Source organism: Erpetoichthys calabaricus, chromosome 6 (assembly GCF_900747795.2).
Source record: "Erpetoichthys calabaricus chromosome 6, fErpCal1.3, whole genome shotgun sequence".
NCBI lineage: Eukaryota > Metazoa > Chordata > Cladistia > Polypteriformes > Polypteridae > Erpetoichthys > Erpetoichthys calabaricus.
Window position 1 is genome coordinate 206477574 of NC_041399.2, and position 26232 is coordinate 206503805.

Below are 26232 nucleotides of genomic sequence, written 5' to 3' on the forward strand. Positions count from 1 at the left end.
TCCCAGTGCATTCTTTCTTCTTAATGATATTCCAAAGAGTTGATTTTAGCCATCCTAAGGTTTATCTGATGTCTTGAATGGTTTGATTCTTGCTTTTCAGCCTCATAATGACTTCTTTGACTTTCATTGGAACAGCTCTTGTCCTCATGTTGAACAATAGCAACTACAGACTCCAAAGGGTAGTATAGTAGCAAGCTAAGGTATCTTATCAAGCAATGAAACATACCTGAGGAATCACAAACACCTGTGACGCCAATTGTTCCAAACATTATGATGCCCTGAAGTGGGGGGACCATGTAAAAAAGTGTAATTTCTACATGCTGTAAATGAAAGTCTGCAATGTGCACTTTAATTACAATGTCTGAATTGTCTGATTTGTAATTTTAAACAGTGGAGTAAATCAACAAAAAATGTGTCTTTGTCATAATGAGATTGCATTTACATATTGTAACCAAAAATAGCATTTAATGTAAAATACAGCCTTCCATTTTCAAACCTGCCTGTCCTGAGTAAGATCACAAGGAAACTAGAACCTAAACTAGCAAGGACTGGACGCAAGACAGAAGCAATCCCTGGTGTGGATGCCAGTCAATTGTAGTGTGAACATACGGATACACAAACACACACTCTGGCCAGTTTGGCATCGCCAATCCAACTAACCTTTGTGTCTGTGGACTGTGGGAGTAAACCCACATAGAAATGGGGAGAACATGCAAACTCCACATAGGGAGCACCCAGGACATGAACCCAGGCCCCACAGCTACTAATACTCCACCACGCCATCTGCATAAAATGTTGTTGAACTTTACAAAAAACAATTGAACTAAGTTAAAAATATTCACCATGCCCGACTTAGCCCTTAACGTACATCCCTGACCCTACTATCATGCAAACAAGTCATTACACATTTTCAGAAGCAACTTTCATTGATGCAGCTTAGAAGACTTGTTGTGAATAATAGCAATTTTGGGCAATATTCAATGCAGTATACACTTACGTTTTCACCAAAAATATTTATTTGTAATAATTACTGGTGATAATTTGTTCTGAACAGGAAACCTGAACAATGTCTTCTAATGATGTCCAAACTGCTGTCTTGAGCATCTCCAAAGCAAAAGATGTGAGACAAGAAACCGCTCTTCTGATGAAACCCTATGCTAACTGGGAAGAGTTCCTGATGCCAGGTCCACTCTCTATTGCCATTCTTGGGGAGTTGGTGTTCATTTCATCAAACGATGACTTCTCCATTAATAAGAATCCACCCAAAGGTGGGTTCAAATATATTCACTATCCAGATTCCTTCCGAGCTTGTCTTATGCAGGTGTCAAACTGTGGATGGCTGGCTTTTAATGAAGCTCACAAGAACATGGACCAAATCCGACTTCACTCTAGCAATGTACCAAATTACATGAAAATAGCTGTGAAAACCCTCATGCAAAGCAACACTGACTTGGTGAAAGCACTTCTACCTGGTCAGTTGCAAAACATAGGAAACATCGCCTCTGAGTGTGTCAGACTGGCAGAGACAACAGAAAAGAAATTCACAGATGTCATTCTGCTCATTCAGGAGATGTTAGAAGCCTGCATGAATTCAAAGCAGTTTTATGAAGAAGATTTGAAAAATATCAAAATGAAGTTAGAAGAAGCTAAAATAAAGGAAGAGTCAACAAAATTAGCTAAAGAACTTTCAGAAAAGAACCTAGACCGACTGTCCAAACAACTTGACGATGCTCAAGACCAGTTTAAGAAATCCATGGACTCAATGCCTTCAGGCTGGGAACTCATCGGAATGAATTTTGTGGAAGGCTTAACAGAGTCACTGAATAATCTTGTTTCTGGAATGGTTTCAGTTGTCACAGCACCGTATTCAATAGCCAGTGGTGTCAAAAACTTAATTCAAGATTTTAGTAAAAACGAAGATCCCTTAAATTCCTTGGTTGTTAATGATATTTATGTCAAATCGGTTCATCTGCTTAAACTGGCACAAGACATGCATGCTTTTGTGGATAATAATACAATCAAATGGAAGGAGATATATAATGAAAAAAATGAATCTCTAAGATCTGATTGGTTTAAAGAACAATTTGAAGAAATAGAAATAAAAATTAAAGACAAAGAGAAGTGTAAGCCCCTAGAGAAAGCAATTAAGATATGTCAAGATGGCATCTCCATTTGCTGCAAAATGTCACAGTATAACCCCCAGAAAGGCTTTACTGATGAAGAGACCAGTGAAATAATTAGGCAGATTAGAAATCTAAAAGACCAAGCAGAAAGGTTTGACTCTGAGAGCAAGTCTTTTACTTCTTCTTCTGCCTTTTCTGCAACCCCTCCAAATATTGTTCAGCAAGGTACTGGAGAAAAGAAAAGATCAGCTCAAGCCGCTTCTGACAATGCTCGATTTAAAATTCAACAAAGCCAAGCCCACCTTAAGCAAACGCAGGACATGTATGAGAAGAATATGGAGAACCTAAAGAAGAACAACCAGGAGCTGGCTGACATTCTTGTCATCATGCACAGCTGTCAAGTAAAGGAGATCGATTTTAATACCGCAGTGAAAATGCTGGTCAAGGGTCTTGATGCCATGGGGCGAGTGAAGGAGCAGTGGGAGAAAATGGTTCGCTTCTTCCAAATGATCTCAAACTTGATCAAAGCTTCCCTGGATACGTCTTTGAAGCAGTTTGTTGGTGCAGCTAATAATGTCTCAAAAATCGAAGGCTATTCCTCTGATTCTTTTGTTAAAGATATGATCTATACCTATGCTTTCCAGTCATCCAACATTGCCAATCTGGTCCATATGATTGCCGGGACTTATACTGAAGTTTCCAATCTTTATCTTATGGACCGTGTCAGCAGTCTTGGCAAGCTCATGGCACTGGATCCCAATAACCCTCAGTTTGAATGGGAACGTGCAAAACTAAAAAGTGATTGTGAGTGTGCACAGGAGGGGATATGCAGTCTTGTTCAGAAGAATAAAAATGATTTTGATAATCTCTTAAACGAACGGGTCTTGAAAATTGAAAATGAGCTGCAGTCAGTGCTGCCACCAGTTTCAGACATGGAGCGCAAGAGGATTGAGAGCAATGTGAAGGCTGGTCTAAAGGAGCTAACCAAAGAGGAAGAGGATCAGGTCTTCTAGAGACTACAGAAAGTTATGGATTGCATTCTGCTTTGCTTCTGATGTGAAAAAAAACTCACTCTTATGAAGACTTGCTTAAAAATATTTTTCATTCCTTTGTCAATCATGATAACCTGTAACAGATAGATTATTGATAATCCATTATGAAAACCTGAAAAGAATTTTTGAAAATCTATTAATATGTGAAAATCAAAACAATGAAACCAGATTTAAAGTTAAAAGATGCGCTTCCTTCCATTTGTTTCTTTCTTGCACATTTTCTATAATGTCCTTTTGCATATAAGATAATTAAAAAAAATTCTTAGAACAACTGTGTCTTTACTGAATTTGTTAACACGTATCATCTCTCATTATTAATTCAGTGTGTAGAAAAACCTGACAGTCATTTTTTCCCTTTTAGCAATTCAAAACCAATCAAACCAGATGCTAAAGATTTTAGGAGTACTGCTATGACATGACCTTGTATAAAACTAAGAACATTCTGGAAACTGCATTACAAAGTCATCCATACTACTATCCCACAGGACACATCCCTTTAATGAAGGGCACAGCAGAGGTAACTAATAATCAATCTATCAGTTTATATCAGGGAGTGTAAGGCAACTCCTCTGGTGCTGTAATTAAAAGACACAACAGTTTTTATTTTAATCATTTATTTCAAGACAACGTCACATGGTGCTAAAGCAAATACAGACTTATGCATTGACTCACATTTGTTTGCAATCTATTGCCTTTGTGAGCTTTATCACAGTCTTGCAATCAAATAGGAAATAAGAACACATATGTTTTATGGGTCTTTAAAGGGGGATGTGCAGGACTGCAGTAACTACAGGGGGATAAAATTGATGAGCCACAGCATGAAGTTATGGGACAGGGTATTGGAAGCTAGGTTAAGAAGAGAGGTGATGATTAGTGAGCAGCAGTATGGTTTCATGCCAAGAAAGAACAGCACAGATGCGATGTTTGCTCTGAGAATGTTGATGGACAAGTATAGAGAAGGCCAGAGAGAGTTGCATTGTGTCTTTGTGGACCTGGAGAAAGCATATGACAGCGTGACTAGAGGGGTATTGTGGTATTGTTTGAAGAAGTCGGGAGTGGCAGAGAAGTACTGTATGTAAGAGTTGTACAAGATATGTACAAGGGAAGTGTGACAGTGGTAAGGTCTGCGGTAGGAATGACGGATGCATTCAGGGTGGAGGTGGGATTTACAACAGGGATTGACTCTGAGCCCTTTCTTATTTGCAATGGTGATGGACAGGATGACAGACGAGATTAGACAGGAGTCCCCGTGGAATATGATGTTGGCTGATGGCATTGTCATCTGTAGTGATAATAGGGAGCAGATTGAGGAGACCCTGGAGAGGTGGAGATATGCTCTGGAGAGGAGAGGAATGAAGATCAGTAGGAACAAGACAGAATACATGTGTGTAAATGAGAGGGAGGTCAGTGGAATGGTGAGGATGCAAGGAGTAGAGTTGGCGAATGTGGATGAGTTTAAATACTTGGGATCAGCAGTACAGAGTAATGGGGATTGTGGAAGAGAAGAGAAAAAGAGAGTGCAGGGTGGAGTGGGTGGAGAAAAGTATCAGGAGTGATTGGTGACAGACGGGTATCAGCAAGAGTGAAAGGGGAGGTCTACAGGACAGTATTGAGACCAGCTATGTTATATGGGTTGGAGACGGTGGCACTGACCAGGAAGCAGGAGACAGAGCTGGAGGTGGCAGAGTTAAAGATGCTAAGATTTGCATTGGGTGTGATGAGCATGGATAGGATTAGAAATGAGGACATTAGAGGGTCAGCTCAAGTTGGACGGTTGGGAGACAAAGTCAGGGAAGTGAGACTGCATTGGTTTGGACATGTGCAGAGGAGAGATGCTGGGTATATTGGGAGAAGGGTGTCAAAGATAGAGCTGCCAGGGAAGAGGAAAAGAGGAAGGCCTAAGAGAAGGTTTATGGATGTGGTGAGAGAGGACATGCAGGTGATGGGTGTTACAGAAGAAGATGCAGAGGACAGAAAGATATGGAAGAAGATGATCTGCTGTGGCAACCCATAACAGGAGCAGCCGAAAGAAGAAGATGTTTTACGGGTCTTTTATTTTCTAATTTTCTCTGCAGTAACATTTGGTCCAGGTAGGATAATTACAATCTTAGTCTAGGATGATCTTTAACAGCCAAAGGACTAGAGTTTCTGCCTTAAATTCATGGGTTTAATGCCTGGCCTGGCCTTATAAAAATGAATACATGTACATATATTTCAAACAATTTGAACTGCAAGCAATAGGAATATATTTAAAAATATGTTACACTATTCAAGGATTAATATACAGTATAACAATATCTTGCATTAAACAGACAATATATTTCTTCTGATACTCTCCCTTCCTGGTTTACCATTGAATCCAGTATAGCTACACCTAAACATTTTTCTCTTCTACCCTTTGCAGCAATAATATTTAAATCTCATACCAACAATTTAGGACCATTAGTTTCCTAAATTTTTGTTTGTGGCTCAGGGTTGAAAAACTCTTGGATTACTGCCTCAGATGGCACTCTTACTCTTCCATCTTCAAATGTCCTGCATTCTCATTTCATTTCCCTCATGGGCATCCTTGGAAATTTCAGCTCCTGGAGACATTTTTATTGTTTCTTGACTCTGGACATTTGAGTTCCTGAGGTCTGAGTTTGGAATCCCATCCTCCTCTTTTCTCTTTTATTTACAACTAATGTCTGTTCTCAAAACTATGTTTCCCTATCTTGAGATCTTTCTTTCCATCCATTCTCCAATTTCTGCAACTGTCTATCCTCTTCCTTGAGACCTGTTGGATCACACTATATGTTCATCTGTGCAAGGCCTTATATCATAGACTGGACTGCCAATACTGATGCTCTGTGTAAGAAAGGACAGAGCCGGTTATACTTCCTTAGAAGGCTGGCGTCCTTCAACATCTGCAATAAGATGCTGCAGATGTTCTATCAGACGGTTGTGGCGAGCGCCCTCTTCTACGTGGTGGTGTGCTGGGAAGGCAGCATTAAGAAGAAGGACGCCTCACGCCTGGACAAACTGGTGAGGAAGGCAGGCTCTATTGTTGGCATGGAGCTGGACAGTTTGACATCTGTGGCAGAGCGACGGGCGCTGAGCAGGCTCCTATCAATTATGGAAAATCCACTGCATCCACTAAACAGGATCATCTCCAGACAGAGGAGCAGCTTCAGCGACAGACTGTTGTCACCGTCCTGCTCAACTGACAGACTGAGAAGATCGTTCCTCCCCCAAACTATGCGACTCTTCAATTCCACCCGGGGGGGGTAAACGTTAACATTATATAAAGTTATTGTCTGTTTTTACCTGCATTATTATCAATCTTTAATTTAATATTTTTTTTTTGTATCAGTAAGGTGCTGCTGGAGTATGTGAATTTCCCCTTGGGATTAATAAAGTATCTATCTATCTATCTATCTATCTATCTATCTATCTATCTATCTATCTATCAACCCTTACTGATTCTGTTTGACAGTGGGACCTTCCCTTAACACCCCCACTTTTTTGGAAATCTATTTTCAGTAGTATTTTATTTTCATCTAAGGACCCCAGTCTTCAAAAATGTTTAATTTAGAATGGTTCAATGCACATATTCTACTTCCAGAAATCATTTTTCTATGGGTCTGTCCACTGAACCCTATTGTTCCTCCTGCCAGGTGAGCACCTCAGGTACTTTATTGCAAATGTTTTGGGATTGGCCACCAGTCTCAGGTTTGTGACTGCCTATTGCTAAAATTCTTTCTGCTATTTTTCACATTAATATCCCTTCTCTTCCTCATATTTTTCTCCTACTGAACTCCTCATCTCGCTGTCTCAGTTCTATCCAATGATGTTTTGTCTGTATGCACAATAGCTACAAGGACTTTCTTAGCTTCTCACTGGAAATTGGATGTTTCTATCTGCATTGTAACTTGACAGGCTTCATTTTTCAGTCTTATTCTCCTAGAACTCTCAATGGGTCATCTGCTTCACATGTTACAAAATGGCATGATCTTGTGGAAATTCTGCAGAGCCAGATGGTTGTTGCTATCCTCTTCCTGCTTCTTAAATTCTGGCTCAGAGGGGTCTGACGTTTCAGCTACATTTCCCTCCTAGGTTCTTCCAGACTGTTTTCTTTTTACCTTTTTAACAAGGCAAATTTTGTGGTAGGGTGGGCATGGGGATGTATTTTTAATATTTACTGCATTTCCAATTGTTTTTTTTTTTAAGAAACCTGTTGGAGTCATTATCTCTAATTCTCATTATGTTATTATTATTTAAACTTCAAATAATATTTGATCATAAAAACTGAAACATATTTAAAATATGTAAATTATTGCTGTTTTAGTATATTGCAATTTTCAAAATATAAAAATATATTTCTCAATATCTTTTAAAATAATATATTAAAACTATCTTTTATGGCGGCACGGTGGTGCAGTGGGTAGCGCTGCTGCCTCGCAGTTGGGTGACGTGGGGACCTGGGTTCGATTCTCGGGTCCTCCCTGCGTGGAGTTTGCATGTTCTCCCCGTGTCTGCGTGGGTTTCCTCCGGGCGCTCCGGTTTCCTCCCACAGTCCAAAGACATGCAGGTTAGGTGGATTGGTGATTCTAAATTGGCCCTAGTGTGTGCTGGGTGTGTTTGTGTGTGTCCTGCGGTGGGTTGGCACCCTGCCCGGGATTGGTTCCTGCCTTGTGCCCTATGTTGGCTGGGATTGGCTCCAGCAGACCCCCGTGACCCTGTGTTCGGACTCAGCGGGTTGGAACATGGATGGATGAACTATCTTTTATAATAGTGTTATAGACTTAAAGACAAAAGTAGCAACAAAGTCCCACAAATACCTCAAAATGCTCGCTAGAGGTGAGGCAATGAATTTGTATAAAATAAAATATGCATTTTACATAAAAATGCCCTGCCACACACAGGCTCGAGTACAAAAAGCACACGAGGTACATAAGAACACAGAACATAAGAAATTTGACTAACAGGTAGAAACCATTCAGTTCATCAAGCCTATTTGTTGAGCTAATAGCTAAGCTGTCCCAATATGTCATCCAGATTCTTCTTAAAGGTTGTTTCTGATTCAACTCCATAGCTAAGTAGCTTGTTCCAGAGTCCCTCAACTCTTTGTGTAAAGAAGTGCTTCCTAGTTTCCAGTTTTAAATGCACTTCCCCTTACTTTCCACTGATGTCCTCGAGTATGTGATTCACCCTTAAGCACGAATGCTGCTGGATCGAATTTATCAATGCCTTTGAGGATTTTAAATACCAGGATTAGGCCACCATGCAGTCTTCTCTGCTTGAGACTAAATTGGTTTAACTCAATAAGTCTATAACAGTAGGACATGTCCTTAAGTCCTGGGATGCACCTGGTTGCTCTCCCTGCACTTTCAAGTGCTGCTATGTCTTTCCTGTACTGTGGTGACCAGAACTACATACAATAACCCAAATGTGGTCTTACTAGGGCATTAAGGTATTCTAAAAATAGGCAATCCAGTGGCAAACAAGTCCAAATTCAAAAATCCAAAGAAAGGTCAATAACAGTATACTGTATATTAAGAGAAATATTTTCAGTATATTTCAGAAATAATCTTTATATATATATATATATATTGTCAGTAAACGGACACTTGAGGGTGCTGTTACCCCATGAAACCTAACGGACAGATGCAGACACAGGTTTAAAAGCACCCAGAAGTATTTTAATTTTCTTTCTTAAAGTGTCCCAAAGCACCTCCACCACAATATACACAATTAATAAACACAATAGTCAATACAATAATTCCTCCTCTTCTCCCAGCAGCTCCATCACACTCCCTCCCAACTCTGGCTCAGCTTGCTGGGTATCTACCAGTCCTTTAAATAGTCCTTGACCCGGAAGTCCATGTGATTCATTAGCACTTCCGGGTCAGATGGAGACTTGTATTTTTCTTCCATCCCCTGTACTTGGGAGTACTTCCGGGCTATATGGGGAACAAAAATCCCCTTGTCTCCCTGTAGCATCACACGGTGGCACCCACAGTACCCAGCAGGATTGTGAAGCCAAACTCCATCTTCCATGATGCTCTGCGGAAATCTGGGGCACCTCTAGGCTGCATGGAAGATGCCATCTAGCGTCCTGGGTGTGTTGGCCGACCATCACAATATATATATATATATATATATATATATATATATATATATATATATATACACACACTGTGACAGGTGACCGGGTCCCATGCCCAGCGGGACGCCCCTTCTACATATGTTCCGGGGGAGCAGCTATGGACATCTCACTACCTCCCCCGGGACGCTTGGTGGCAGCCTCCCTGGCTGACAATGGTGCCTCAGTTTCCCGCAGGGTTTCATTGGAGTTGGAGTTCTCCACAACCCTGTGGGGAGCTGTGGTGGCCGCCAGGGGGTGCTGCATGGAGCCAGGAACCCACCTGGACATCTCTGCAGCCCCACTCGGAAGTGCAATTAGCCACAGGTGATCAAGCACCTGGAGCACTTCCGGGCGGGCTATAAAAAGGGCCAGCATCCACCACTCAGAGCCAGAATTGGGAGGAAGAGGACGAGGTTGCCTGGGAGGAGTGGTGGTGCCAAGGTGGAGAGAGAAAGTGTTGTTTGTGCTGTATTCAGTGCTTGTGGGACTGTGTTGGGCCTGTGGGACATGGGGAAGACGTGCCCTCCCGCTGAAGAGAAATAAAAGACTGTTTATTTTACACGTGCCCTCTATAGCTCCTGATTACAATATATATATATATATATATATATATATATATATATATATATATATATATATAATATTGTGGAATACCAGGGGTGTTCAGCTCCCCAAACCTGGACACAGACAGGCACAGAGACACAAGTCAAAGGAAATCCATTGAATGCCTCAGCAGCTCCCCCTAGCAGCCCCCACAAACTCCAGCTCCCAGCGTGCCTTGTGGGAATCTGTGGTGCCACAGCTGCCCAAGAGGGCTGCCCTCTAGTGTTCATGGGTTCATATTGCCTCAGTGATCCTCTCTCATCCAGTACTTCCATTCCATTGGCATCCTGGCCAGGTAATGGCCACCAGTCACAATACTGTATTTATATATTTGAACTAAATGTTTTACATCCTATTGAAAGACATGATCATATATTTTGTGTGTACTGAACATTAATTTTTGTAAAGGTACTTACTGTTTGTGTGTATTAGGGTTGTGTGTTATAAATTTACTGTAAAAGAACTAAAAACATTAAACGTTAAAAATGTACGGTACTAACATTTCATGATTTTCAATACCAAAAGAAAATCTTCACTTTCCTGTCAGTCCCCCACCCAAACTTTCCTCGACACTCACTATTGCAATTGGGTAAAAGCTTCTGTTTCATAAACATCATGAAATGAAAAAACTCATTTCAACATCACGGGGGGATTCACATGAACCTTGTGTATGTATAGAAATTCTTCAATTGCATAAAATGTGAAGGGCAGTAAAAGAAATACAGGCAAATAAATACATGCAGAGTATGAACTTTCACGTGACTGATTCTTTCCTGATACATCATCCCAAGAAAGAAGGTATCAATCATTTGATAGCCTCCGCAGACTAAGCAATGTTGCCTGCCATACTTTTAAAAGTGATCACTCAATTACCAGTACAAGGGTTGAGACAGTGATGCCCATTCACAGCATACGTGCAAGACTCGACTGAGAAGCAATCTCTTCAATGATCTTCTCTGTCTATTGTATATGTGGAGTTTCTCAGGATACTCAGTCTGAAGACACTAATTTTGATAAACTGGGCCCTTCAAATGGAGAGGCGTCTTAACAAAAGTCAGCTCTTGCCATATGCTCTTAGTAATGGAGTTATGCTACTGTTGACCATTATTCTAAATGTCATGAAACTTGTAATTTAACAAAGGTAAGTAAAGTGTTATCTTCAACATGAGGACAGAACACAACATAAACACGTTCCAAGTGGATGGGGCACAAAAATAGACACCATACATACATTAAGCAGTAAAATCAAGAGGAATGTGCTGGGAAATTATGGTACAAGATTGCAAGCAATGATTGGTGAAATTCTTAAGAGCTGTATGAATAACTGAAATAACTACTAGTAGCTTTCTTGATCCGATTGTTTAATGAGTTAATGTGTTACAGAGTAAACGCATTTAAGGAAGGTTGTTTTCTTTTTGCATTCAATTAAAATTTCCATCTTTAGAGAAACTGTATATCATCTTCATTACCACCTTGGTCACGAATAGCTCTGAGTTGCTTATTTTCTTCTTTCAGTTGGTCAATAAAGGGTTGAATTTCCTGCTGGAGGACATCCAAGCACTTCTGATTTGATAGATACTGGGAGAGGTCATCTAAAATATTAATTAAAGGATCAAAAAAGATGACAATCCTGGTTTCCACCTCAGCTGCCTGCATTTTTCCAGCCAGAGTGGTCAGGAAGAAGGTGGCATTCTGCAGAGTGTTCTGCACCACTCCCATCTCCTTGCACATCTTAGATAGTGTCTCCAACGTGTTGGAAATTTCCAAGATACGACTGTTGTTGCAAGCAATCTCATTTTTTTGGACATCTATTTTATTAGTATAATCTTGGATATTTCCTTCATAGGTGGAGATTTGGCTTTTCCAAGAGTCTACATTGTCCTGTGCAACTTTTACAGCATATTCTGCATCTTCAATGGCCTTCTGAGTTGCACCAAGTATAGTTTGTCCTGTAAACAAAAACATGTGGAAAAATCATTGACAATAAAAATTAAGCAAGAATTGACAATTGTAACAGCTATCCCGGCCACAGACAAACACGACACCAATGTCCACAACACATGGTTTATTTTACACTATTTACAATAATGGTTCCAGTGACTCACGCACGACTCCTTAGTCCTTTATCTCTCTACTGCCACCTCCACTCCTCTATCGCAAGCTCCGTACTAACCCCTACTCTGTTTCTCTCGGTTTTCTGTGGTGGTGACCTGCGCCACCACCACCTAATCAAAGCACCATGATGTCCCTACATTGATGGATTAAAAGCCAGAAGTCTACATGACCATCATCATCATCAAGTCTTTCCATGAAAACCCTAAAATATAAAGAGGACTGTTCACTTATGTTAAGTAGAATGCCCAGAAGGGGCTGGGCGGTCTCATGGTCTGGTACCCCTGCAGATTTTTTTCTTCTTCTCCAGCCATCTGGAGTTTTTTTTGTTTTTTCTGTCCTCCCTGGCCATTGGACCTTACTCTTATTCTATGTTAATTAGTGTTGTCTTTTTTTCTCTGTTTTTCATCATGTAAACCACGTTGAGCTACATTATTTGTATGAAAATGTGCTATATAAATAAATGTTGTTGTTGTTGTCTTCCTCTCTCCCGACTCCGGCTCCTCTAAGCCATATTTGCCATTTTCCAGTCCATTCGGAATTTCTCCAGTGCACAATAACTTCCTAACAATTTGTATCAGGGGTTTATACTGTATCTGTACTCAATAGCCTCCCAAGAACTTGAGGGTAAATATTATCTGGTCCTGGTGATTTGCTTGACTTCAGCTTTTTTAATCTGAGCAGTACTTCTCCCTCTACAATTTCCAAATCCTTCAGCGCTTCCTTAGTTCTCCTAGCAGTACATTGGACGTTATCCACCTCCTCACTTGTGAAGGTCTCAGAAAAATGCAAGTTTAGTACGTCCACGATTTCATTGTCTGTATCCGTTAATTCCCTTTTACTATTTTTGATGCACTTTACCTCCTCCTTAACTGCTATATTCCTCTCCAACTGTCTTTAACCTCCTTAATATCCTTCTTAATGGTTGTCCACATGTTGTGACACGCTCTATGGTTCACTTTGCAGTCAGTCTTATACGCCTTACAAACCTGTTTTTTCCCACCCCTTTGCAGCTTCTTTTTTAACTCTTTATTACCCACTGCCGAGTTTGTTTCTTTTTATTTCCTATTAATTCCAAATTCAGGTATGTATCTGTCCTGCATTACATGTAAAACATTGTGTAAAAACCTGTTCCACTGCTCCTCGGCTGTCTCCACACTTAAAAGCTTATCCCAGTCTACCCTTCTTTGACTTTGCCACATCACCTTAAAATTTGCCATATCAAAGTTCAACTTAACAATTTTAGTCTTTGCATCTGCACTCTTACAAAATATTGAGAATTGTGTTACATTATGGTCACTTGACCCTAGTGGTTCAATCACCTCTGCACCCTCAATTCCATCCATCCATTTTCCAACCCGCTGAATCTGAACACAGGGTCACGGGGGTCTGCTGGAGCCAATCCCAGCCAACACAGGGCACAAGGCAGTAACCAATCCCGGGCAGGGTGCCAACCCACTGCAGGACACACACAAACACACCCACACACCAAACACACACTAGGGCCAATTTAGAATCACCAATCCACCTAACCTGCATGTCTTTGGACTGTGGGAGGAAACCCAAGCAGACACGGGGAGAACATGCAAACTCCACGCAGGGAGGACCTGGGAAGCGAACCTGGGTCTCCTAACTGCGAGGCAGCAGCACTACCACTGCGCCACCGTGCCGCACACCCTCAATTCTATCCTGATTATTACAAAATACCAGACAAGCTTCACCCCGTGATGGTGCTTTAACATACTGTGTTAAAAAAAACAGCCACTGATTACTTCTGCTCCTCCATTTGCAAGGTTATACCAGTTAATATTCAGATAATTAATGTCCCCCATGACTATAATATCTCCTTGTAAATGTGCTTTTTTAATATTACTATAAACATGTGTGTTGAAATTATTGTCTGAATTGGATGGTCTGTAACACACGCCTAAAATAAGGTCTTTCTCGAATGCTTTCCAGGTGAAGCCACATGTCCGAACTATGTCTCTGTCATTCCAACAGATGGCACATCACATCACATGGCCTTTTTGGATATTCATGATCTAATCACCATATAAATATGTGATGGCGACTTGCTTTTAAGTCAATTTAGATGTCCTTGAGTTGTCCTCTTAGAATTGTGTGTTGAATTGGAGCCTACAATAATCATGTGATCCCTGTTCCATTACATATTTAGAAAACAGATGAACAAACAAAAGAATGTAACTGACCCATAACTGAAATATGTCATGACACAAGATTTTCTGTTCACTTCATTGTCCTGCTGTCTGGAGTCACTAAAATGCCAAACACCAAAACAGTTTGCACAGGATTGTGTATGGTTGACACTTGCCATACCTTTAAGTCAATTTCCATGACAAGTTCATGTTTTATAAATAAGAAATGTCTTATGCATGTTTCCCAGCTTAAGCAAGTTTTATACATGTAGCACCAAGGCTTCTGGACTAATGTGCCCTAAACAGGTAAATTAAAGATAAAGTTGCTTGGCCAAAGTAACAGTAGAAATGTTTGGCACAGACTGAAGACAGTATTTCAGGAGAAGAATCTCACATCAACTGTGAAGCATGGTGGTGGTGAAAGTGTTATGGTTTACGCTTACGTTACTACCTCAGGGCCTGGGAAGCATACAGTCATCGAGTCAACTATGAAGTCTGCGTAATATCAAAGAGCTTGAGAAGAATGGGGCAATCTGTCCAAAAGTTGAATTTGAACCAGAAATGGACCTTGAAACACAATGATCTAAACCATTCCAGAAAATAATAATTCTTTGCATTTATATAGTGCTTTTCTCACTACTCAAAGCGCTCAGCAATTGCAGGTTAAGGGCCTTCCTCAAGGGCCCAACAGGGTAGAGTCCCTATTGGCATTTGTGGGATTCGAACCGTCAACCTTCCGATTACCAGTGCAGATCCCTAGCCTCAGAGCCACCACTCTACCGTTATACATCAAAATACATCAAGTAATGGATGGTTACGGGCTGGCCTAGTGAAAGCCCCATTTTGAATCCCACTAAAATGTCGTGGGCCGATTTGAAATGGATAGTACATGCAAGAAAACCAACAAGTATTTTGCAAGTGAAGGAAGTTTGCATGAAAGAGTGGTCAAAAAGTTCGACTCAGACTCAGAGACTGGTGGTCTATTACGTATAAAACATACAAGAAGGCTGCTAAAGGGGGATGTACCAGCTTTGGAGGTCAAAAGTGGACTTACCGTCATCCAACCCCACTTTACCATTACAACTATTGATATTTTGGTTGGACAAAATGTTCGAAAAGGCATGTTTTCCTTTTGTTTTTATTTGGGTATGTCACCTTTATTACCAGTGTTTAAATAAAGATCAACAAGTTATCAAAAGGGGTGTACTTACTTTTTCACATTACTATAGGTGGGGAGCAAAAATGTAATAAACTAAGTGACAGTTACTGCAAGCCATATGGTGGTGACCGTAACAAAAAACACAAAATGGTACTGCCAAATATACAAAAAAAACAATACAAAACAGTGCTGTGGAAATGGCACAAAGAGGACAAAAAAAATCCAATATAAAGAAAACCCATAAAAAAGGCAGAAATGAAAACAGAAAGATCAAAAATGAAGATCACAACAGTCAATGCCCACTCAGCCAGGCCCGTGTAGAATATTCTGCCCTTCATCCTTACAGATTTGGGTCCTAAGAAGCATAATAGCACTTAAAGAAAAGGGTAAACATTGTCTTCTGCCATCGTTGAATCAAAGAACATTATGAGGTGAGCACTGCAAATGGGTTCAGCCAAAGAAACAGTGGAAAAATGGCATGGCAAAGTGGTGGGAAATGAAGAAGTAGACAAAATAGGAATTCAAGGTAAATGCAGATAATAGTTACTACAGTGATGCAAACACACAAAAGAAATGACTTGATAACCAAGCTTTACATTAACAGGAGGAGTTTGCTACAATAGGTAAACTAAACATAAAACTCATCACCACATGCCTATCTCTTAGATGCCCTAGCTAGGCAGTGCCAAATGAGAAGTGTAAAGACGTGAAGAAAGCCAAGAACATAGTGAAACGACAGTCACGGCAACTTGAGTCATTACCAAGATGGGGTGTACTGTTTCTCAAACAATGCTAACCTTAAAGTGTGAGGCAATTTATTTTGACAATTGAAAAAAAAAAAAACTCACCAATTATTGGACCAACAAAGGGTATAAAGCTCATTCCCGCAGCAGTTTCTCTGATGGACTCTTCTTCTTTTGCTTTTTGCTTAGCTCGTTGAAGACTTTCCTCAGCAGATGACAGATTATTGTGTGCTTGATCCAGGCTCTCCTTTGAAATCCTCAGCATTTCTTCCAGATGCTCCAAGCTCTTCTCCATTGAAGCTAAACTGTCCCTCTTGTCTTTTTCTTCTGTTTCTAGTTGATTTTTCTCAGACACCAGATCCACACATTTTTCATCAACTTTTTCAACATGACCCTTGGCGGTTTTTTCAGCCTGTGTAAGACCCTGCTCAGCATGAACAATGGATTGTCGGATTGTTGTACAATGCTGGGCCATGTTGTCTCGGTCAACAACCTGCAGAAATCTGGCAAGCCACAAAGTGGTGTTCAGACCATAGAATAATGGATCAATCACTTCTGCCACAAACATCCGTTCATAATAGTTAATTTCAGAGACATCCATTGTTAATGTACAGTATGCTGTAACAAAAAAACAAAGATATTTAGTAATCTAAGAAGTTCAAAAAGACGTTTATTTTAATGTGTGATCCCCTCTCATCCCTTATGATTTCACGAATCAAAGGTGTTAATGGTATTGTTGCTAGTATTAGAAGACAATATGTGACCTGCTAAATAACAGTCAGTCAGTCAGTCATTTTCCAACCCACTCTATCCTAACACAGGGTCACAGGGGTCTGCTGGAGCCAATCCCAGCCAACACAGGGCTCAAGGCAGGAACAAATTTTGGGCAGGGCACCAGCCCACCACAGGGTAAACACACCAAGCACACACTAGGAACAATTTAGGATCGCCAATGCACCTAACCTGAATGTCTTTAGAATGTGGGAGGAAACCCACGCAGACACGGGGAGAACATGCAAACTCCACGCAGGGAGGACCTGGGAAGCGAAACCAGGTATCCTAATTGCGAGGCAGCAGCGCTACCACTGGGCCACCCCCAAATAACAGTTCTGCTGTAAAAAGAAATCCATCATAAAAATGTGGTCCCAAAAAAAGAAAGCATTAAGTAGATATTGTCTTAGATTACCCAAATGCGGTCACCCCAATTGGATACTTGTACAGAGGGAATGGTGGGATTACTGGTGCACTAAAGGATTTTGGACACTCCACCCCATCACACTTCTATGACAACACACTTTATTTTGTCACATTCTGTCTTTGTTTTCCCCATCAATGGAAGTTGTTCAAGTGGTAGCTCTAAGTATGTTAAGTGCGTGTGCTTGCCCTGAGAAGGACTAGTACCCTGTCAAGGACCAGTGCCAAAAAGTGACGAGTAAACTTTTTTTTACTATATGAAACCAGTAACTGTGCACTGCAAGATAACATGCAGTGAATACACTTGATTTATAGTTTTCATACTCTCTTTCTCTGTACGTTTAGCATTCGTTTGCTCAGAGGTTGATGTGCTTGCTGCTTCCTAGGCAGCTCTTCTGTTCTCCACCCATAGCGGCCAGCTTCTTCTCTTTTGTCAGCATCTTTTCACATTAAAACTGATTAAGTCCGTTTTTGTGTTGAAATTACTTAGTACATTTTCCTTAAATTTTCACTTAAGCTGGCACTTAAGTCTTCAATCTGCCTCAAGAATGATTTAAGATATGAAGAGATAGGGTAAGTGACGGTGAAGGTGGTAGGGGATGAGAACGGCGCTCGTACGCATGCGCTGCACGGCCGCGAGTTGATTCTACAATAAAATAAATATAAAAAGAGGAATAACCATGGAGGTCAATCATCACCCCGAAAGTGAATAGTAGATGTCACGTATAGTATATGTGTTCCAAATTCCAGGTCAATCGGTTTGCGAGCTACAGGTGATTTAAAATCCTGGACAGACAAACGGACGGCCACGGTATCGTATTATATTTAAAGATGGTTTGCTTGTTATGTTTCAAGAAGAATAACAAATATGGCTTTTAATTGGGAAGGAGACTCCATGTAGAATTTAATTTCGCAAAGGGGTTACTGTGAAACTTAGCTCTTAGTTGTTTCCAGATTCAGAGCTAAATTTAGCAGCTTGAAATGAACTTTTTAATGGAAGATATTGTATACGATAGTCGTGAAAAAGAGCGTGTCCTATTCGAAAGTGTGTTTTCAACCTTAAGATCACATTAAAGTGTTGCCGCCCATTGGAACTCCTTCAGCATTATTTTTAATTAATTGTATCTTTCTCTCTCTTTCTTTTTCCCTGCAAACTCCCGTCACTGGAGAAAGACGCCGGCATTTAATTAATTTAACTGTAAATTGGCTGAGTAGCCCGTGTGCAAATGTTGGTGTTTAGGAGTGGAAAACAAACAAACTGCCGCCATATCGAAGGACGATGCGTGAGCCTGCAGGTTTGCACGGATTGAATAAATCAATTAGAAAATAGGATGGAGGCTTTATTTTTTTTAAGAGTAGTGTTAAAGATTTATACCTTTTATCCCTCGTGCGTTTCTTAACTAAGCAAATTTAGTTAGCGGAATAAACGGTCATTTTGAGATCCTTTTGTTTTCGGCGCGACCTCACAGCTCTGGTCACTTTCTTCTGTGCTCCCCTTTTTCCTTTTTTAAAAATTGTTCTCTCTTATTCTGTTTTTTCATTCATCCTTAAACTCTTGCTCTACTCGGACTTAAGTTCATCTATCTTAAACCAGATTAATTTCTACCAATAAGTAAGTAAATAAATAAAACAACCAATTTCACTTGAGCCGGAGTGAATTATTTCTCCTGTTTATCAGTAACGAAATTCATAATTCAGAGTGCAAAAGACTTTGTGCAATTGTCTCTTGCAAGCAGTTATGGAATTTGATAGTAAATTATACACACTTAAAAATAACGGGGTCTAAAAAAGGAATTTTATTGGGTTGTTTGGCTCCTCGTAGATCCTTTGCTTGACCAAAAAAAAAAATCATTTCATTTTGGGAAGACTTCTTTGCATATGGAATTGCTCTTTCTTTTTGTAAAGGTTCTTAAAACGTGGGCAAAGCAATTTTTTTTTATGTATAAGAGGCTACCGATATATCACACCAAGAAAACCTGAACTCAGCCTGTGTTATTGTGCACAGCGACAGTCATTTTAATCACAATTTCATTGGTGTTTTGCAAATCTTATCACCTTTTCATAGTTATTAGCCTGTTATGGATCGAAAAAACAAAGGTTCCTCCTTGAACCTCCATGTAGTTATTCTTGAAACCAGAAATGGTTCCTCTGTCTTATCGTTCTGAAGAACCACCCCAGCACGTTTGTTTTTAAACTTGTAGCTTTTTTATCAAAATCATATTACAGTTGTTCAAACGTTTTTGCACGTTCCTAAAAATATTGTGACAGTTACTATATATTCAGAAAAAAAAAGTTACCTTTAAATCGTTGCACTGGTTTCTTGAGGTTCTGCTGTAAATTGACAGATGTCTTCAGAAATGTCCATCGATAGCCGTGCAGAAGTATTAAATACAAGAGTCTTAACAGTGGGCGTGGTCGCTCTGATTGGCCGCTAGTTAACCAATAACATGTCTGATAGTGGCAATCCCATCGTAATTATTTGCCCTTCATGATTACAATTAGACAAGATAGCACTCTGTTTGTTCGCAGTGGAAAATTTGTCCTTTGTTTTTTAAAGACACTAAATAAATAAATATTACTATATTATGAACAATCTCTTTTCAAATACAAACCAGAACGATTAAAGAAAACTAAAGTTAAAGAAAAAGTGCCGTCATATGTGGCATGTGTTCCCGTTGATATAAAGGTGATATAAGTTAAATTGCTATTCAAACGTCTGGCTTTATACCAATATTTGTTTAAATTTAAGATCATATTGCATTACTACTTGCAAGTGACAATTTCAGGAAGTCTTTTGGGAGACCCGAATATACTCCACAAAGCGAAGTCTGGATCTATTCCTGCCTGCTGGGATAAACGTCATTTCGCTGTCAAACTGCATTAAACTAAGCAGCTGCAGGAAACAAACAAATTAAATAAATAAATCATAAGTTACAGATTATTGTGCCGGATTCAGGGGATCTGTAAAAACCCACATCAAATATGTTACATATTCCAGACACATTTTCATTTAACACGATGATTTTTGTCGATATTCACAAAATACAATGCATTCTTTTTTATAATTTAAATTTTACATGAAGTAAGTAATTAATCATTTTGCATTTATGGATAATTCTTTCATCTGATACAATATTTGCACAATTAAGCAGCGTGTTCTAATTTCATGATTTCACCTAAACTGTATTTATTTATTTTTTCCTGCACTCTCTGTGGATAGTTCCTTATATTTTAACAGGTTACGGGAGCTTTTCATTATAAGGAAAACTTATTAAAGTTTATACGTGATGGATTGATGACCCGTCCAGGGTTAATTCCTGCTTTGCGCCGGATGCTTCTACGTTCTTAAAAATATAAGTGCCATAGTGATTAGTCTGGCTGGTGTCATACAGGGAAATCACTTTTGTTCCCAAAAGAACCATTTACATTAATGTTAAAAAGAGCAGCTGTTTATTGTCTCGCAGTACAGAGAGCTGAGTTCGCTTCCCGGGTCCTTCCTGCGTGGAGTTTGCATTTTCTCCCCGTGTTTGCGTGCACGGTTTTCTCCGGGTGCCCCGGTTTCCTCCCACAGTCCAAACACATGCAGGTTAGGTGCATTGGCGATCCTAAATTGTCCTTGGTGTGTGTGTGGGTGTGCCCTGCGGTGGGCTGGCGACCTGCTCGGGGTCTGTTCCTGCCTTGCGCCCTGTGCTGGCTGGGGTTGACTCCAGCTGACCCCCGTGACCCTGTGTTAGGATATAACGGGTTGGGGAATGACTGACTGACTGACAAGTAACATAAATAGCTATGAACAGATTTATAAAATACCAGTGGGTCATTGATTTCAAAACTATTCTTGTATCATGCAGTAAAACAGACTAAGTGCTGGCTTTGTTCATCAGTTGTTCATCAGTTAGTATCCTGCTAGATATACAGTAGTTTGCACATCTAATATGCTTTTTTGGTTTGTCCACAAATTAGGAACCTCTCTGTGGCCCAAAGAAATAGTTTCATATACAAACCACCCTTCCCAGAAAGAAATTATACAGCCACATTGCCTAGAAAAACGGAAACATTAAGGAACTTTTATTATTATTATTATTATTATTATTATTATTATTATTATTATTTAAACTTCACATGTACTGCGGTGGGTTGGCACCCTGCCCAGGATTGTTTCCTGCCTTGTGCCCTGTGTTGGCTGGGATTGGCTCCAGCAGACCCCCGTGACCCTGTGTTCGGATTCAGCGGGTTGGAAAATGGATGGATGGATGAAACTTCACATGTACAAATCTTGTAATCGATATTTAACCCACTTCCTATTGTCCAAATGACTTGAAAGTTTGTACACTTACTCACTTCTGATGACAATACATGAATCAATAATCAGTTTCACTAATTGATCAATTAATCCATGTTAATTAAGAAATTATTTTTTATATGAAGAATAGTTCAAGATTTCACCAATAGATAGCGCTATAAACGGAAAGAAATATTAATGGAAGTGTTAAAATATTGAATACAAAATTATACTAAAACAAACCCAAGACTAAAAAAGTTGAAAACAATATATTTATATAAAACATTTAAAAAAAAAAAAAACACGCTTATATTAAGTTAAAAAGTGTACTAAAAATAAAAAATAAGTCTCTCATACATCACTCGTAAAATAAAAGGTGGGCGGTTTGGCTAAGATTTTAAGAAATGTTGTTTGAATGTTGATTAATGAAAGCGCCCACGCTTTTATTTTACGAGTGATGTATGAGAGACTTATTTTTTACTTTTTATACACTTTTATCTTAATATACTGTAAACGTGGTTTTTAAAAAGTATATATATATATATATATATATATATATATATATATATATATATATATATATAAGCGAAGGTCTGTGATACGGTTTGCATATTAGCAGCTGGATATCCATAAAGGGAGAAAAATGAATCACATATCATAAAGTAGTTTTTATTCCTGAGCTTTCAGCCCCTACCAGGAGCCTTCACCAGAGGATAATGCTTAGACTTACAAGAATCAAAGGCAATATATAGCACAATTTGTTTGGGTTGGGTCGTAGCGTTTTATTTATTATGAACATGTTCTACTTAAGTTTGCATATGCTGGGTTTATGTCCAAATGTCTGTTAATGGCGTTTTTGTCTGATAGCCAAGATTCTCTGATGAAGGCTCCTGGTAGTGCATGAAAGCTCAGGAATAAAAATTACTTTATAATACGTGATTCATTTTTCTCCCTTTGTGGATCTCCAGCTGCTAATATATATAAGCTTAATTAAAGTGGGTTCAAAGATACTTTACTGTATATACACATTATTACATTCAGCTGGAAGTGAGTTCAGAAAATGGACAGATGAACTCTTGACGTTTTCCTGTGGTAAATGCAATGGGCCGGTGCACCTCGCAGTCCATTAATTGGCTGTAATGTTCAAATGGATGAGTGAAGGGATCGATTAACGATTGTTTTGTTTGTTTGTTTGTTTGTTTGTTTTTATTTAGACGGTCATCCATCCATCCATTCAGGTTAGGATGGTAGAGGCAATTTTTTTTCTTCGATGATCAGGGAGACCCTGAAGACTCTCCATTACTGGACAAAACCTGAATGGAGCACCATCACAGGGCTCACGAGACCCCAGCACTCATTCATACGGGGGCATTTTAAAGCCCCGTGTTAACTTTGCACGCTCGTCCATGTGAGTGGCGCAGAGACAGTAAATAAGCTATAGGACTAGAAGTAAACACAGCGCTACCCTTTTACTTGAACTTAAATCAATGATCTTGATAGTTAAAGTTTTACTTTATTCCATTGTTCTAGATTATTGCTATCAAAAGTAATCTTACAATGCGTAATCACGTCGTCTCTATTCTGAATTATAGATCTGTCTTATCTGAAAATTTTAAATTCATGAGACATTATTTGCGAAATCACAAAACAGACAGTGATGCCGCTATATGAGGGGATACGGCTCTCATGAAAAAAAAATCCAAACTTTTTTAGTTTCAATATAAATATGAAACTGCACATCAGTTAACGTAAAATAAGTTTTTTTTCACCTTTTTTTACCGAATACAGTATATTTCATGTTATTAAGAGTACAAATTATTTGCTCGGATTTATATTAGAATTATTTTTAAAAAGTTGATAATACACAAAAAAAGAAAAAAACTTTCTAGTATATGATGTTTCGTTGAGGCTCAAGTGTTTTGGTTACTTTTCTTAAAGTGTCTATATATATATAGCACTATGACCTACATTTTGATATACATACTGTGCATATTTATAGAGTTAAACAGAATTTTCTATTTAGCTACAGGAGACTTACATTCTACTTAATTTAAGCAAACACATGGGAATTTACTGTAAACTTTTTAAATTTGGTTCTTTTAATATATTAAGATTTATATTGAGGTGTGTGAATCACCATAAATTATAAGAAGTGAGAGAGAGGATAACTTTGTGTTATCTTTGCTTATTTATTGCATACTTGCTGAAATACCCAGCGTTGCCCGGGAGGAAAATAAAGTGTTTTTTTTTTAATTATTTGAGGAAACATATAATTAAAAAAAAAAGCAACTTTAAAAATAAAAATAAATTAACAAACAATGAAGACTCACTAATGTGTTTGTCTTGCAGTCTTGTTTGTATGTTATCATCCAGTTGACGCTCGGAACTCGCCAGCTCTATTTAATATCGAAAGCAACAGGGGCGCCGTGCTGCTCAAACATAAAGAATTCTGGCAGTCACCTCCAGTTCGCCCTCTGGTGGTCGTTCTCAGTGTCAACTGCATGATAACATGCATATATGACCGCAAGATCACCCCTCCCACCATAGTCAGAAGGGGGTGGGTTAGGGTTGATTTCACCCTACTGTATTTTAAGTCAATCGATGAGGAACATGTGTACCAAGTGCCATGAAAATTGCTTCAGCCGTTCGGAAGTGATGCTGGAACATACATACATACACACACACACATACATTGACTTAATGAAACGGGACAAACTTTAAAAATCAATAGACGTTGGCACCGTATCTGATCGTGTTCAACTCTGACGGGAAAGCGTTCCCCGCTTGGGGGGAAAGGCACGTGGCAGTGATATCTCTGGCAATGAGCAGCTACCCTGTAAACCAGGGGTAGGCAACGTCCTGGAGTGCCACAGTATGTGCAGGTTTTTGTTCCAACCCAGTTCCTTAACGAGAACTCAATTATTGCTGATGAAGCACATATTGCTTAAGTGACATTTTAATGCTTCATTTTAGTGGTCTCGCTTGTTAAGGTTCTCCAACCTTAATTTCTTATTTCAATCTTAAACTGCTGCATTCAGTGTTTTAATTGCTCCTTATTAGCAATAAGATGTAAAAGACAAAGCAGCCAGCAGTTCTCCAGCTAGCTTTTTTCCAATTACATCTGTGTGTGTTCATCATGCACGGTTTGATTTAATAAAACACTTAATAGAAAAATGTGACAGACTGAAAATGATCTGTTTTAGGCTTCAAATCATTTGGATGATATCCTTGGAAAGGAAAAAAATCTACGATATAAAAGCCTTACATTGCACAGACTAACAAGCCATAAAATTAAATAAAGTCTGAGATTGGCAATGATTGGTTTCTAATTAAGCAATTGGGTTGGAATGAAAACCTGTAGCCACTGCGGCTCACCAGGACCGACGTTGCCTACCCCTGTTTTACATCTTATTGCTAATAAGGAGCAATTAAAACACTGAATGCAGCAGTTTAAGATTGAAATAAGCAATTAAGGTTGGAGAACCTTAACAAGCGAGACCACTAAAATGAAGCATTAAAATGTCACTTAAGCAATATGTGCTTCATCAGCAATAATTGAGTTCTCGTTAAGGAACTGGGTTGGAACAAAAACCTGCACATACTGTGGCACTCCAGGACCGACGTTGCCTACCCCTGCTGTAAACCACACGTGGATCTGATCTGTCTCTCAAAAAACGTCAAACGTTACTCCTTAACAATCTGTAGATGATGATGTCTGTTGGAACAAACAAACAGGTACAAGCGCAGGCAATGTACAGTGCAACACATGGTGAGACGCAGACTAACTCGAACAGAGGCTGGCGAGTGAATGAGGAAGGCCCCGCCCACCTGCTCTCGGCCCACAGCCACTTTGTTGGATTTGCATAAATACATCAGTACCGCAAGCGAACTCTGGTACTTAGTGCGATGAGAGAAGTCGCAAAATCAACCGGAAAGTTCAAGCAAATTATAGAAAAAACAACCAGCTCTAAATCTGTTATGTAATTCTCTCATGAAAAGCGGACAGGCATACAGACAGAACGCGCTTGGATTCACGAAATTTTTAAAACCATTTCTTAGCGAGCACCTATGGGCCAAGGGTAACCTAGATCTCGTGATGAGTGGATCAGTAATTTTTGGCTTTTATATATCTATTCCACTTTAATATTGCACATTTTGTACATTTATGTTTCAGAGTAGATTTTCTCAAACTAAATAAGGAGAAAATAGAAATCTTAGTGATTGGCAAAAATGGATATAGTGAGGGTATTAGACATAAACTTGATTCATTAGGCTTAAAAGAATTTAGGGATCATTATTGACTCTGACCTAAATTTTAAGTCACATATTAATGAGGGTCCTGTGATGGGTTGGCACCCTGCCCGGGATTGGTTCCCTGCCTTGTGCCCTGTGTTGGCTGGGATTGGCTCCAGCAGACCCCCGTGACCCTGTGTTCGGATTCAGCGGGTTGGAAAATGGATGGATGGATGGATATTAATGAGGCTACCAGGACAGTATTTTTTCAATTAAGGAATACAGCAAAAGTTAGATCCCTTATAATTTTGCAAGATGCTGAAAACTTAGTTCACATGTTTGTTTTTAGTAAACTAGATTACTGTAACGCACTCCTCTCAGGACCATCCAAAAAAGACATCAACTGGTTGCAACTGGTGCAGAATGCAGCTGCAAGAATCTTACTAGGAAA

At 39.4% G+C, this 26232-nt stretch overlaps 2 protein-coding genes across 8 annotated transcripts in view; both read left to right on the forward strand.

The window, feature by feature from the left end:
• LOC114653822 (aerolysin-like protein) overlaps positions 1-26232 on the forward strand; it is a 989661-nt gene that overhangs the window by 176357 nt on the left and 787072 nt on the right. The window lies entirely within an intron of this gene.
• Positions 1-26232, forward strand: part of LOC114653829 (uncharacterized) — a 192674-nt gene that overhangs the window by 9782 nt on the left and 156660 nt on the right. For 4 of the 7 annotated variants that reach the window (XM_051928975.1, XM_051928979.1, XM_051928974.1 and 1 more), the window contains exon 2: positions 1055-1184. In XM_051928975.1, coding sequence (XP_051784935.1) covers positions 1067-1184 — 118 coding nt within the window. In that variant the 5' untranslated portion in view covers positions 1055-1066. Of the gene's footprint in view, positions 1-1054; positions 1269-26232 lie in introns of all 7 variants that reach the window. The other 3 variants (XM_051928977.1, XM_051928978.1, XM_051928976.1) reach the window with 1 other exon arrangement.